Source organism: Meira miltonrushii (assembly GCF_003144205.1).
Source record: "Meira miltonrushii strain MCA 3882 unplaced genomic scaffold FA14scaffold_5, whole genome shotgun sequence".
NCBI lineage: Eukaryota > Fungi > Basidiomycota > Exobasidiomycetes > Exobasidiales > Brachybasidiaceae > Meira > Meira miltonrushii.
In genome coordinates this window covers 1216605-1229603 of record NW_020289947.1, presented here as the reverse complement: position 1 = coordinate 1229603, position 12999 = coordinate 1216605, and the positions used below count along the sequence as shown (strand labels likewise).

At 41.4% G+C, this 12999-nt stretch overlaps 8 protein-coding genes across 8 annotated transcripts; 5 read left to right on the top strand and 3 right to left on the bottom strand.

Moving 5' to 3' along the window:
• Positions 1–155: 155 nt before the first annotated feature.
• FA14DRAFT_139197 (transcription elongation factor) lies at positions 156–1235 on the bottom strand. The gene has a single exon (XM_025497075.1). The coding sequence runs from the start codon at positions 1178–1180 to the stop codon at positions 308–310; it is 873 nt and encodes a 290-aa protein (XP_025352696.1). The 5' UTR covers positions 1181–1235; the 3' UTR covers positions 156–307.
• A 49-nt stretch (positions 1236–1284) lies between these two features.
• Positions 1285–3018, top strand: FA14DRAFT_87847 (uncharacterized protein). The gene has a single exon (XM_025503031.1). The coding sequence runs from the start codon at positions 1426–1428 to the stop codon at positions 2959–2961; it is 1536 nt and encodes a 511-aa protein (XP_025352695.1). The 5' UTR covers positions 1285–1425; the 3' UTR covers positions 2962–3018.
• Positions 3019–3075: 57 nt separating this feature from the next.
• On the bottom strand, positions 3076–4155 carry FA14DRAFT_126841 (NAD(P)-binding protein; the record flags this gene model as incomplete). The annotated part of the gene is made up of 1 exon (XM_025496762.1): positions 3076–4155. The coding sequence occupies one exon, from the start codon at positions 4153–4155 to the stop codon at positions 3076–3078; it is 1080 nt and encodes a 359-aa protein (XP_025352694.1).
• Positions 4156–4582: 427 nt separating this feature from the next.
• Positions 4583–6485, top strand: FA14DRAFT_139192 (uncharacterized protein). Its single transcript, XM_025497074.1, has one exon. The coding sequence runs from the start codon at positions 4856–4858 to the stop codon at positions 6068–6070; it is 1215 nt and encodes a 404-aa protein (XP_025352693.1). The 5' UTR covers positions 4583–4855; the 3' UTR covers positions 6071–6485.
• Positions 6486–8238: 1753 nt separating this feature from the next.
• FA14DRAFT_150787 (seven-hairpin glycosidase) lies at positions 8239–10080 on the top strand (the record flags this gene model as incomplete). Its single annotated transcript, XM_025497449.1, has 1 exon — positions 8239–10080. The coding sequence occupies one exon, from the start codon at positions 8239–8241 to the stop codon at positions 9913–9915; it is 1677 nt and encodes a 558-aa protein (XP_025352692.1). The 3' UTR covers positions 9916–10080.
• Positions 10081–10151: 71 nt separating this feature from the next.
• Positions 10152–11103, top strand: FA14DRAFT_182296 (uncharacterized protein; the record flags this gene model as incomplete). The annotated part of the gene is made up of 2 exons (XM_025501195.1): positions 10152–10232; positions 10306–11103. 2 exons carry the CDS (start codon positions 10152–10154, stop codon positions 11101–11103), a joined length of 879 nt encoding a protein of 292 aa, XP_025352691.1.
• A 321-nt stretch (positions 11104–11424) lies between these two features.
• FA14DRAFT_116025 (uncharacterized protein) lies at positions 11425–11958 on the top strand (the record flags this gene model as incomplete). The annotated part of the gene is made up of 1 exon (XM_025496148.1): positions 11425–11958. A coding segment is annotated over one exon (534 nt), but the record flags the coding sequence as incomplete, so codon positions are not given.
• Positions 11959–12198: 240 nt separating this feature from the next.
• Positions 12199–12956, bottom strand: FA14DRAFT_162517 (uncharacterized protein). The gene is made up of 3 exons (XM_025499647.1): positions 12858–12956; positions 12495–12787; positions 12199–12431 (listed from the first exon to the last, which is right to left on the bottom strand). The coding sequence occupies exons 1-3, from the start codon at positions 12950–12952 to the stop codon at positions 12286–12288; spliced, it is 534 nt and encodes a 177-aa protein (XP_025352689.1). The 5' UTR covers positions 12953–12956; the 3' UTR covers positions 12199–12285.
• Positions 12957–12999: the final 43 nt, after the last annotated feature.

Genomic DNA, 12999 nt, shown 5'->3' with positions numbered 1-12999 from the left:
GAGCTACAGATCAACGCAATTTCAACTCCCTTCTTCAGCCCATTCAAAGCGGTCCGAAGCTGTGTTTCAATGACGTGATTGATGATGAGTCAAGTATCATAGAGTGGCATTTAGCAATCAGACAAGAACTCTTACAATATCAAATCATCTAATAAAAGCTTCCCTATAGCTTTGTTTGGAAACTAAGGCCTTACTTCACCATACTTTATCCTCAATGGCTTGAAGTTAAATACTTTTTGAAATGATTAAGGTAGAAATACAACTTTTGTACAATTTGGTAACTCTTCCGACTCAATTTGCCCTTTTCTCAAGAAAACTTCCAACGATTTCCACAATTAGTACATTGAACAAATGTCGTCATTGGTTCATCAGCTGAACGTGTCTGCTTTTGATAATATCGACATTTTCGCTTCTTGCACTTGCCGCATTCGAATGCATCCGTCTCCGCTTCTTGGGCTTCCGCTCCTTTTGCATTGAACAGATTTTGCATTTGTAATGCGTTCCTTTCAGCTTTTTGCTCTTCTGATGCCATCTCTTCAGCGGACATGGTAACGAGCTGGTCGCTTGAGATTGATCCAGAAACTACATTGGCACGTAAAGCAGGATTCTTTTTATCCTTCAAGTTCAATGTCAGACTACGAACTTTTGAACGATAATCTCCCGTTACCTGACCTTTTCCGACAATTTTCAAAACGGATGCTTCGATCGCCATCGCTCTTTCGTATATCAGTTGAGAATCGGAAGAATTCATCTCTAGAGATTGAAAGATTAGTTTGAGGCATGCATCACGTGTACGATCATTAAGAACTTCAAAGTTCAATGTCGTTTTGTTGCCTGAAGAAGGCACAGCAGGCGTTGCAGGCGATGCGACAGCAGTGGAAGGTGAAGCAGAAGCGATGGGGGAATCCTTCTTCTTTGCCTCTCGCTGTGAGTCGACTTTACTTTTCCAAGTTCGCACTAAGTCTTTTGCTAATTGAGAAATATTTTTATCATCGACAGAACGTATCTTTGCAACTGCTTGTCCGATCTTTGTCGCTCGAATCACTTCTTCTGTCGGTTTCACTCCTTTTTGTAGATCCTCCAATATCTTGAGAGCATCCTTTGAGCGATTCTCAGATATGGCCGTGTTTAAACTTTTACCGAGATCTTTAATTTCTGCATTGCTCAAGAAGGATGGCATGCTGAATTGATATATATAGGGAGAAGAAGAGGAACCGGAAGAAGAAGTTCTGTCGGTCGTATGACGACGCGAAATGTTCTTATCGTTACTGCCAGTGAATGAATGCATATATTCTAGTTGGCAATGATTAAGTAATCTCACGCGAAGAATTGATTTTTTTTTTCTTGGTCGTTGCTTTATTCAGAAGATGAAGCTATCCTGTATGCAAGCGATACTCATATGCAACCATCATCCACTGTCTTATCATGTCATCCTCACAGGAAAGACCACCTCCTTCGGGCTCCACTCCGACGAGAAGGATAGGTCGCCCGCCAGCAATTCGACCTCAAAATGATAATAATACAACACCCTCGATCGGCACTAGAACGCCATCTTCTTCAGTCACGCCTATCCCGCGAAGTGCTTCAGGTTCCGGGCAAACGCAATCTTTGATTCCTTCATCCTCATCGTCAATGTCAGTCAGACCATCAAAATCCGGTCAAAAGCTTCTCTTTCGACCAAAACAGCCTCTACGTAGGCCAATTAAAGAAGATCCAGACGGTCCAGCTTCTCGCTCTGCCTCGCCTGCAAGTAAGTTAAATGGCACACCTTCTGTTTCTCTTTCTCCTTCTTTACAGACTTCAAATACCGTCCGGCCACCAAGAAGATTCAACGGACCAAATGGAAGTGCAGCCAGACCTCCTCGTGGTCAAGCTACTATGGTTGCTTCTGGACCATTTGCTCAAGGCTCGGGTGCTGCAAGTCGTCGTGACCATAGTAGAAATGGAAACACTGTTGGCGGCACTGGCGGCCCCAGACATGGTTTATTGGCCAACATCTCTATGGATGGCATGCAATCCTCTTCGTCTCGCTTAGATTATCGCGAACCTGACCGAGCAACAAAGAAGGAACGAGAAGACTACAGTGATCCAGAGGATGCAGGCATTGAGATTATTGATCTAGAAGATGTTGATCAATTGGATGAATTGGCTCCCAAATCTCTGCCAAGGATGATCAAAAAAGAAGATCGTAAACGTGATGCCAAATCCCATACACCGCATCGCATTGACGAAAAGGATTCCAGCCGAACTTCTTCAAGGGAAACGAGCACAATTCCTGGTAAAGATGCAGATTCACGCCAAGCAGATGCTCTGGACCTTAGTGCAAGCGAAGAGGAAGAGGTAATGGACGATCTCTTGGATGATTTCGTGTCCAGACAAGATGGATTCGATGATGATGATGATGAGCCAAATGACCGTCTCTATTTGTTCCAATTCCCACCCTTGTTTCCAACATTTGAGCTGCCTCATACACAAGGAAAGGCGAGAAGTACTTTAGAAGAGAAGGAGACGTCCAATGTAAAGCCAAGACGATCGGTCGCATTTGCCGATGATACTGTGGGAGGAGGAGGAGCGGCAGGCATTTCACCGCGAGACTCGCCTGCATCAAAGGTGAAAGATGAAGATCATACGAAAAGAGAGATTGACTTGGATGGTATCGAAGATGAGGAACAAGAGCCAAAAGAAGGTCAAATTGGTCGACTGGACATCTATCGTGATGGAAGGGTACAATTTAATTTCGGAAATGGCTTGGTGATGGATGTCACAGGAGGTTCTCAATCCAGCTTTTTACAACAAGTAATGATCTTAGATCCACAACAACAGAAAGCTACAACGATTGGTGAAATCGACCGAAAGTTCGTCGTTGCTCCAGAAATTACGTCGATGCTAGATGATGCAAGTTTGGCTGAAAGCGAGGCAAATATTCTGGCCGATCCAGAGGGAATGGAGAGGGTGAAATGAGACTCTTGATTATTGGACGTTCTGATATGAATTCGAGCAATCTTATTAAACCATTGAATTTATCTATAAATTGTCGTTTCGACATGTGAAAAGCTTACGGGAATGAAAGCTTGTTTAAACGGCAGAATAGCCACCATCAACGATGATATCACTTGAAGTGACATACTTGCTTGCGTCAGATGCTAAAAAGATTGCTGCACCTTTCAAATCTTCTGGCAAACCCATTCTGCCCATAGGAGTACGTCTTTCCCATTCGTCGCGTAAAGCTTTACCTTCTTCGGTAGATTCGATCATCACCTTTGTCAAATTGGTATACATGTATCCTGGCGATAAAGAATTCACTCGAATGTTATATTGAGCCCATTCGACGCCCATACTTGATGCCATATGTTTGACGGCAGCTTTGCTGAAGTTGTAGGGTGCTTGTACTTGTGGAACATTGACAACAGAAGCGCTCATACTTGCTACCAAAACGATTGATCCATCTTTGGTGCCATCAGCAATCATTCTTCGTGCTGCTTCATTTGCGACAAACCAAGAGCCATCAACATTGATACCCATCAATTTACGGTACTTTTCCGTTGGATATTGTTCAGCCGGGAAATTTTCTACAATTCCAGCAGAATTAATAACAGTGTTAATCCTACCCCATCTTGAATGAATAAGATCAAAAGCGTCTTTTACGCTTTGTTCGTTTGCCACATCACAAGATACACCGATCGTATCTAAAACCCCTTTTTCGACTTGACCATGTTCTTCGAACCATTGAGCAGCTTCTTTTGCTGCTTGATCAGCAGATTCTTGGTTTAAATCGAGAAATGCGACTTGATTAGCACCTGATTCGATCAAAGTACGTGCCATCAAATTTCCCAATCCACGTGCTGCACCAGTGACTACGCAAACTTTGTTTTCCATTGAAAAGGATGCCAAAGTTCTTTTTGAATGTGGTCCTACTTTACCTCCGGTCAAGTTGTGACCAACATCTTCAGAATCTTGAAGCTTTTCCAATTTTTCCAATGGAATCTTGATCCTGTCCAAGTCTTCTTCTTTAGCGGGATCATTTTTGCCTTTGGAGGAGGAAGATGCGATAGATGATGACGAAAAAGGTTGCACGTTACCCAAATAAGTTGAAGATGAACCTAAGACGTGACGAGAAGTTGAGGCAATACAAGCTGAATTTGATTGTCTCAACATGTTTGATCCAAAAGAGGATTGAATGCCACGAATGAATGTACGAGAAACGGCCATTTTGAAAGATGAAATTGTTTGAAAAGAGTTTTGGTGGTGGTTGGAAGGGAAAAAGTAAAGGCTCTTTGATTCGGTTGCAAGAGCCCGTTGAAGTTTCCATGTACATCGATCAATTCGGATATCCGAGATGATTCCGGCGCCGAAGTTGACCGTCATACTGCACCAGTTCGTTCGCATGCAGAGCTTTGATGAAGGAAATTTCTCATAAGTAAGCCGCCCGTTTAAGCGTGGGGGTTCGTTCTTCCGTTTCTTCTTGAATGAATTGGTTTGGATGACATAATCGCACGCGCAGCGCACATACATTACAAACAGCCCTTTTGAATCTTGCTTCAATACACCGCACAGGTGCAGCATACAAAAACGCTAATCTACATTATGTATTAGGGTCGTACTTGTGTTGAATAGAATCGCGCGACAAATTGCCCAGCTAAACAACATGGCCCAAAAGATACCCAACTCTATCATCATCCTAGTATCACCTTTCTGGAATATACCAAATACCCATTCTCATCCTTCTTCTTGATCGCACTTTCAAGATCAATTGAATTCCTGGCAAGAGCTTCAACAATTCTGTATCAAGTTCAAAAGTCACAAACACAAATTGGAAATCACCCCTAAACAACAAATACGACCCGTTTTCATCACAATGGAAGACATAAGTGCAATAGAGGATGTACCTGCGACCAGATTGACTCTAGATTTGAGAGGTTCACGCTTTACCATCGAACAAGCAATGTTGATGAATCTGCCCGAATCTGTTCTTTTATGCTTGTTTCCAAACGGTCTCGTTTTAAGTCGACAATCTACTGCCGGTGGCATAGCAGGTCCATCATCCAATACAAATGCAGAAGGAAATGAAGAAGGCGCAACTGATGCAGATGATGATGAAGAAGTTTATATGGTCGATTTCGATCCAGCTTGCCTTTCTTACGTTTTACGTTTTTTCAAAGGAGCACAAGAAGATTTTTATGGTTTACCAGGTAAACCATCCAAACGAGCACAATTTGCACAATCTCACGCAAATCAACATCAATTCGGCGTCGATGGTGACTATGATGCATTTGGAGGTGTACCTGGAGCGATGCCTTTGATGAGCAAACAAGCAATCATTGTTTTAAGGGAAGAATTGGAATACTTTAGCATACCTCCAAAAAGCTTGCAAAACGGCATCGGAATTTCAGCAGGAAGAAAATCAACAGATTCAAAGGGCAATCCTACGCCAGATGTGCCAGCAAATACGGTCACAACGCCAGCTTTGCTCGATCTGAAGCAAGAATGTGGATCAGCTCTACTGGAACGAAAACAAATCTTTACAGCATTGCAAAGGAATGTCAATAAGGAAAACAATATGGCTGAACAGCATTTGATCGATATGTTGTGTATGAGCGGATTCGATCGTGATGATACTTGGGGTTTCAGAGCTTTGGAGCCAAACAGATGTTGTATAACTTCTATTGCGCTTGTTTTGCTTAAAACAGGAATCACTTTTAATGAGCCAAACGTGGAAGGAAAGGGAGCATCAGATGCACAATCGAGTACAAACGCAAATGAAAATTCGTCCACCTTAGGCGAAGGAGACGTTGAAATCGATCAACAACAATTGAACACAGCACAAAAGTTGTTGCTCTTTTGGAGAAAACCGGCAAGAAAGTGCTGGTGGGATGGCGTGGACGTCATCTTGCCATTATTGGAGGGCGAGCAAGCCGTTTCAGAATCAGGAAAGAGTGTGGTATCGGAGGATACGTCAAACAACTCAGGTGGAATGACAACAGCAGAACAGGAGCTATTACGATCAGGAAAAGGAAGAAGGACTAGAGTATGGGCAAGACGAGTATGGACATTGGAATTGAGCTTGATATGAGCTGAATCCTTCCAGTATTCGAATCAACAGCAAACCACATGGTTACTTCACGTGTGACGCAATGAACCATCTCTATCATGCAACATACCCTAAGCTGCTTTATAATACCATTCAACCAAAAAGCTGTCTTTACGCCCCTCCTTGCATGATCAGTTTTACCGATTACGTTTTAATGATAGCCTCTTTAACTGCCATTACACTTATCAGCCACGAACATTCTGCTTGCATATCCTTATGGACTTTATTCATCATCTGCATTCAATTCAGTCGTATTCAATTATACACAACCTTACACAGACAACCTTTCAAAAGCATTCTTTTTATTTTAATTTACAATTTTCTCCATTTCTCTTTTATCAACTTGTCAGGCTGATTGGATTCATATACTTTTGCTAATGATATACGGATTCTTTCGATACAAGAATCTGAACATTCCGCTTCCAGGCCTCTCAGAAATTAGAGCTATTCAGCGGTAACTCATGCAAAAAGCACATTGAAGGTAAGCATTAGCTACTTTCACGTCTAATTTGCTTTTTCAGATAGTACAACCATATTATTTGTTTGATTGTAAGTTCTTCTATGAGGATTTGCTTGACTTACTTGTTTTCTTCATTTCGCTCTTCGTACGAAGAGTGATAAAGTGTCCTTTTACCAAGCTCAGCTGATTTGATTGATAGAGATATAAATATATTGATAGCGATCGAGTCATCCTTCCTCATAGAAATAGACGAATCGCATATATTAGAATACATCAACATTTAAGGTGTCGGAGTAGCCTATTGGATATAGAAGGCTATATATATGTATAATAGTATATTATATAAAGAGTATAATTATATCTACTAATGTAGTACTTATACGAAGTTCGTTATTAGATAAAATACTAAGTATATATTCAACATCTACATCTGATACAAGTATTAATCCTATACTCGATAGACGTAATTATAAATATCAAAATATAATCGTAAACGTATGAACACGTGCTTTAAAATACATTAAGACTGTCATCAGACTTATTTCTGGTACCCCTCATTAATTCACAACGGAGTAAGAATTTAAGGTCTAGAGTACCATCGTTTCTGTGAAAGTCGAACATATCCGACTTGGAGGTCTTGAGGATCGTGTATACCAGTCTAATAGCAGAAGAAGTAAGATAGAATCACAAGGAAATCTTTCCTCACTTTTCGATATTACCTTCTACCACTCGGATCTCGATCGCTATGTTCCCGAAATAGGACTTCATTTCAGCATCTTTCCTTCTAATGTAGCATGACGAGCCACATTATTGTTTGCACGATTTCGATTTAGAAACTATCAAGACAGCCTCCGTTTTCAAGCTAGAGCATGGTGAACGTCAAGCATTAACCTTCCTAATATCAAGACCAGTATACAATCTACCTCTGCTATCTATTATCAAGAAAGACTAAAGTACATAATGGCTCTTACACGTTTACCTGGAAGACGATATGATCAACCTTGCCAGAAAAGTCGGGAACATCTTCTCTGGTTCACATAGCCTCTGTCGCGTTATGTACAGGTGGCTTTAATATGAATCACTGAATGTATGTAGATAAATAAAATGCGACCTGAGCGTAAAGACAGGGGTGAAGAAGGATTGTTGGAACCGTGATGGGAGGTGGGAGACGGATTAAATAATCATAATAACAGTTATAGGCTCAGAAATGCCCCTCCGTACATACGAACGCGTCGCGACTTTCAGTGTAATTCATAATTCGCGTTCATATGTCGCGTTAGATAGAATAAGTTCCAACGGGTGGGAGAGAAGAAAGAGAGAGAACCATAACCAAGGCAAGCAAGCTAACAAACGACAAAAGAAAAGGCGGGGCAAGCATGCATGCACAAAATGGGCAAGTAGAACCAACAAGAATAAACGCTAATCTTAGGGGCTAGCTTTATTTAGCGCCAATTCTTCTCCAAAGAACCAAAAAAAAGGAACCATTCTCACTGTGAACCAAAAAGAAAAGGAACCATTCTCACTGTGAAAACTTCCCCGCATCTTCGGAATGAACATGCATAGAACGTAGAATCTAACCAAACTAGTCTTGAAATTTAGTCAATCAAATGATGATTGTATAAAACACAAGCGAAAAGAGCTTTATTAGACCCCTTTCTCCCTTTCTTCCTTCCAACATCCTCATCTTACCATGAAATCTCTTTCTTCATGGGCTGCTCTATTGAGCTTTGCTTTACTTGGATTTGAAGTGATTCCTTCTTTTGCCGGTAAAATACAAAGCGATCAAGCAAAAGCTGATCCAAGCCGTCGTGCTGCTGTAAAGCAAGCCTTTCAAAGTGCTTTTGGAGATTATTTAGAGTACGCTTATGGCTATGATGAATTATTACCATTAACCAAAAATGGAACGGGAGGATTTGGTAATTGGGGTGCAACTTTTATCGATGCTTTAGATACGGCAAAGATTATGGGATTAGAAGATATCGTTAATGAAGGAATTCGATTCGCAGAAAAAGTTGACTTTTCCCAAACTTCACAATCAACAATTTCACTTTTTGAAACAAATATTCGTTATGTTGCTTCTCTTTTGAGCTTATACGAATTAACTGGAAATACCAATCAAAATTTAGTCAATCAAGCAAAAGTGATTGGTGATAAACTCTTGAAAGGATGGTCCGGTAACAATAACATTCCAGATAATTCTTTGAACGATTGGACGAGTGGACCTTTTCCAGACACTTCGGTTAACGCAAACATCGCTGAAGCAGGTACTCTTTTACTGGAATTCAGCAGATTATCAAAATTCACAGGTAATTCATCATACCTCGATCATGCGGTTCGCAGTATGAGAGCCATTATCAATTCTACTGCCGTCTTTCCTGGCCTTTACGCTCAATCGATCAATCCAACAACCGCGGAACCTGTTGGTGATTATGTTACTTGGTCAGGTGGTAGTGACTCATTTTTCGAATATCTTGTAAAGTACGGTCAATTGATCGGCTCCACTGATATTTATATTCCCACTTGGATCAACAGCGTCAAGAGTAGCATTCAGCATTTGATTACAATGCCCGGTGATACTTCTGCAAATGTTACAATCCTTTCGGATTATAGTGCGAGTAATGGTGGTCTCATTCCACAATTCACTCATTTGGGTTGCTTTGCGGGTGGAAATTGGATATTAGGTGGAAAGTTACTCGATAGCAATGAAATCTTCCAATACGGTCTCGATCTTGCAAATGCATGCGTAAACACATATACTTCTTCTGTAACGGGAATTGGTCCGGAAGTCTTTGTGTTCAAAACTGACAATGGCGGCACAAATGGTGTAACGATTTCAAACGAAACGTTTTATAAAGAGCATGGATTTGATTATGCGGTCCCGACTTATTATTTGCGACCAGAAGTATTAGAAAGTGTATTTTACGCTTATCGATCAACAGGTGATAAACGTTGGCAAGATTTAGCTTGGACCGCTTTCAATTCGATCATAAAGTATTGCAAAGCACCAGCAGCTTTAGCGTCCATCTCGCAAGTCAACAATACCCAAACAACGCAAATCAATGATAGTGAAAGCTTTCTCTATGCTGAATTATTCAAGTACTTGTTCTTGATCTTTGATGATCCTAATGTTATCTCTTTGGATACTTACGTTTTCAATACTGAAGCTCATCCTTTCAAAGTGGAAAATCCTAATGCCGATTATAGTGGCGCACCTGTTGGCACAATTCCATCGCCAGGACAAGGACAAGATCAAGGTAGAACTCTTTCACCATCTTCAACTCAAAGAACATCAGCTCCTAGACCCTTGACATCAGGTTTATCATCTTTCTCTTTTATGAAATCGTTGACTTTCCAGAAGGAAAAGTGAGGAGGAATGTCCAGTTTATATCTTTTTGTATGTGCTATTCTCTTCAATACGTTGTCCATTCATCCATACCTCACATCATAAACACTTTCTTTGAGTCCTTGGCGCCTGGCCTGTTTGTTATATTTTGCGCACACGCATTTGTGTGGCACGTTGCGCGTATTAAACTTTTGCTGCATTCTTCTTCTTAGAGATGATGATCATCATTCCCATCTTTGTCATAATACCGTCACATAAAGATGAGTAGAAGACCAAATAGCGGAAACGGACGTGCTCAAACGCAAAGGATTGCATCAGGAGCACGAGCCAATCCATATTCTGTGAGTCAGATGGAAAAGATGTTCACTTTTGCTCACACTGTTTTGCTAATTTACTAATTCTCACTCATGATAGCGACCCGGAAGTGCATCCAAGCAAACATCTCAACAATATCCGCCTAATCAACTTTCCATTCGTGGCTCATCCGGTCCAACATGGATCTTAATACAAAACCTTTTACGTGGAACATCAGAAGCAGATATTCAATCCACTTTTCAGCAATTCGGTAAAATTGAAGCAGTTCGATCTCATCCTTCTTCCGGTTCAGATCAATCATTAAGCTTTGAAGTTGCATTCACTCATTCTACTTCTGCTCAAGGAGCAATCGATAAATTGAACGGTGCTTTAGCCGATGGTCGTGTTCTCAATGTTCGATTCCGAGATAATGTACCAAACAAACCTGCAAATGCTTCTGGCAGCAAAACAAGTAATCCTGTTCAACCACCTCGTGCTCCAGCTCGTGATATCGCTGCTGCTGCTGCTGCCAAAGCAAATCATGGAAAAGAATTGTTTCCCAATAAAGCCACTCCAGGAGCAAAGAATGGATCCAATCCTCTTGGTTCACGTCTAATGAGCGCAACAGAATTGAAAGCGTTATCTAAAAAGCAAGCACAACAAAAGAAGAAAGCTGCTACACCAGAAGGCGCTCTTTCTGCTCCTGGTTTCAATCAAGTTAGTCCTTCTTCGGCTGTTGCTCTTTCAAAGAGGATTGGTAGTTTGCCATTAGCATTACGATTAGCCGAAACGAATGCAGGAAGTACTGCAAATGGAAAGAAGAAGGGCTCTAGCGGTGCAACTTTATCTGCATCGCAAAAGAAGAGAAAGAGAGCACAAGCGAAAGCAGCAAATTCGTCGGGAATGCAATTGGATTAGTACTCTATTTTGATCAGTATCTTGTATCTTGTAAAGAAAAGACTCCTAGCAATATATTATATTTGAATGGCTCTTCCGTGCGGCTTCATTTCGTTGAATGACATGGGAAGTGCGGGCCCCTTTCTGAGATGGAAGGGCTTCTGAAAGAATGCGGATCAATTCACAAATTGTACCACCACCTCCGCTTTTAAGATGAATCAAGTATCGAAGGAGCACTTAGAAGTTGGACGTAGGCAGATCTTGCCACCGATTCCATTGCCAAAAGAGACACGTTCTCTATTTGAATTTTGCAATGCTGTCAAATTCAAAGTGATGTATGATGAAGAATTGGCAAAGCATATTCAACAAGTTCGAACAAAGATTGAAGCAATTACACCTTGGCCATGCTTGTATTGGTATTCCTTCCTTCCTCATGCGGGAAGTATACGTAATGTGAGCTTTTCTTCCACTTATCAACGTATTCTCGCTCATCTTCGAGCCAATCCTCAAGCAAAGATATTGGATATGGCATGCATGATCGGACATGACACTCGGATCTTATTACAAGATGGTGTTCAGCCATCCCAAATTGTCTGTTCGGATTTGTTTCCAAAGCTTTTTTCGCTTGGCAATGAGATGTTTGCAGATTCGATCAACGATGATCATCTGTGCGGTACGCAATGGAAAGTGACTGACATCTTTGATCAACAAATGGTCGATAACTTACGTATTCCTGGAGGATTTTATGCAATCTATGCGGCCAAATTCATTCATTTGTTTACACAAGCACAACAAGTGCAAGTAGTTGCCATTTTGAAAAGCCTCTTGAGCGAAGAAGCAGGAGCGACTTTGTTCGGAACCGATTGTGGACGTAAAGACGGACAAGAAGGTCTGTTTGACCTTGATAGCGGCATGAAAATGGGGCCAATCAGTAGCACAGATTCAACAGAAGCAAAGGAAATGTTTCATCATAGCTGCTCATCTTTTCGTCGGTTGATCACAGAAAATGAGGATTCTGAATGGAGCGTAGAAGCGGTATTGTTAGAGTCTGATCCTCCAAAAGGTGACGGAGAGATTGTTTGTGATCCTGATCACACTCAAGCATTATGTCAACATCTTCGCTGGACTGTGACTCGCAAATGAGTAGTGTATACTTTCATATTGACGATATAATACAGATGTTGTGTTTGATTTGCATCGCTCTTACTCGGCCTCGGCTCGGGCCAAGAAGCCGATACCCTGTGCTCTCAACTTTCTCTCAAATTGTTCTAGCCATCTTTTCAAAAGAGGAACAGTTTGTGGTGCACTATCCGGTGCAAAAGAGGAAAGGTAAGAAAAAATATTTGACGCTGTGGAAGAAGAGATGCGAGTTAGCCTTAGTCACCCTCTTTGCACATCATGCCAGCACTCACCAATCTTTGGTGCCATAGCGAGTGCTAATTGAGTCTGTGTAGCTTCATCAATCTGTCCGAATTTGACCAAGGCACCACCTCCTCCGGCTGAATCGGAGGTTTCAGTTTGCATTCCGTCCATATCTGCAGCGGCTGAAGATCCTGTTCGATTCTTATTTGCCATTTGTGCGTCTACGTCTGCATTTGATTCAATACTGATCCCAATTGCGGCAGTGTTTGGCATTGCTGCGCCACCGCTTTGCTGTGTTAGCCCCTTTAAACGATATATAGCCGAGGGTTTCTCATTTTTGAGGCTGTATTGGGATTGATGATGACAGAGGTGAGTGTTTGAACCCCAAAAGGATCAATACGTACATTACTCACCATCCCAGCATGATCCACTTATCTTCTCCGTTCACCTTCCAATTTAGATGTACTGTAGCTGAGAAACCTGGCGGAAAAGCTTGTTGACCAGTCATGAAAACGGTAACATGATTTATATTTGCAGCATCTTCCAATGCAAATA

Excerpts from the sequence above, each read along its gene's own strand:
- FA14DRAFT_139192 (XM_025497074.1), top strand. The coding sequence starts at position 4,856 with ATGGAAGACATAAGTGCAATAGAGGATGTACCTGCGACCAGATTGACT.
- FA14DRAFT_87847 (XM_025503031.1), top strand. The coding sequence starts at position 1,426 with ATGTCATCCTCACAGGAAAGACCACCTCCTTCGGGCTCCACTCCGACG.
- FA14DRAFT_162517 (XM_025499647.1), bottom strand. The coding sequence starts at position 12,952 with ATGACTGGTCAACAAGCTTTTCCGCCAGGTTTCTCAGCTACAGTACAT. Across the intron at positions 12,788-12,857 it reads AAGTGGATCATGCTGGGATG|CCTCAAAAATGAGAAACCCT; the intron begins GTGAGTAATGTA and ends ATCCCAATACAG. Across the intron at positions 12,432-12,494 it reads CGCTATGGCACCAAAGATTG|CGTCAAATATTTTTTCTTAC; the intron begins GTGAGTGCTGGC and ends CTTCTTCCACAG.
- FA14DRAFT_139197 (XM_025497075.1), bottom strand. The coding sequence starts at position 1,180 with ATGCCATCCTTCTTGAGCAATGCAGAAATTAAAGATCTCGGTAAAAGT.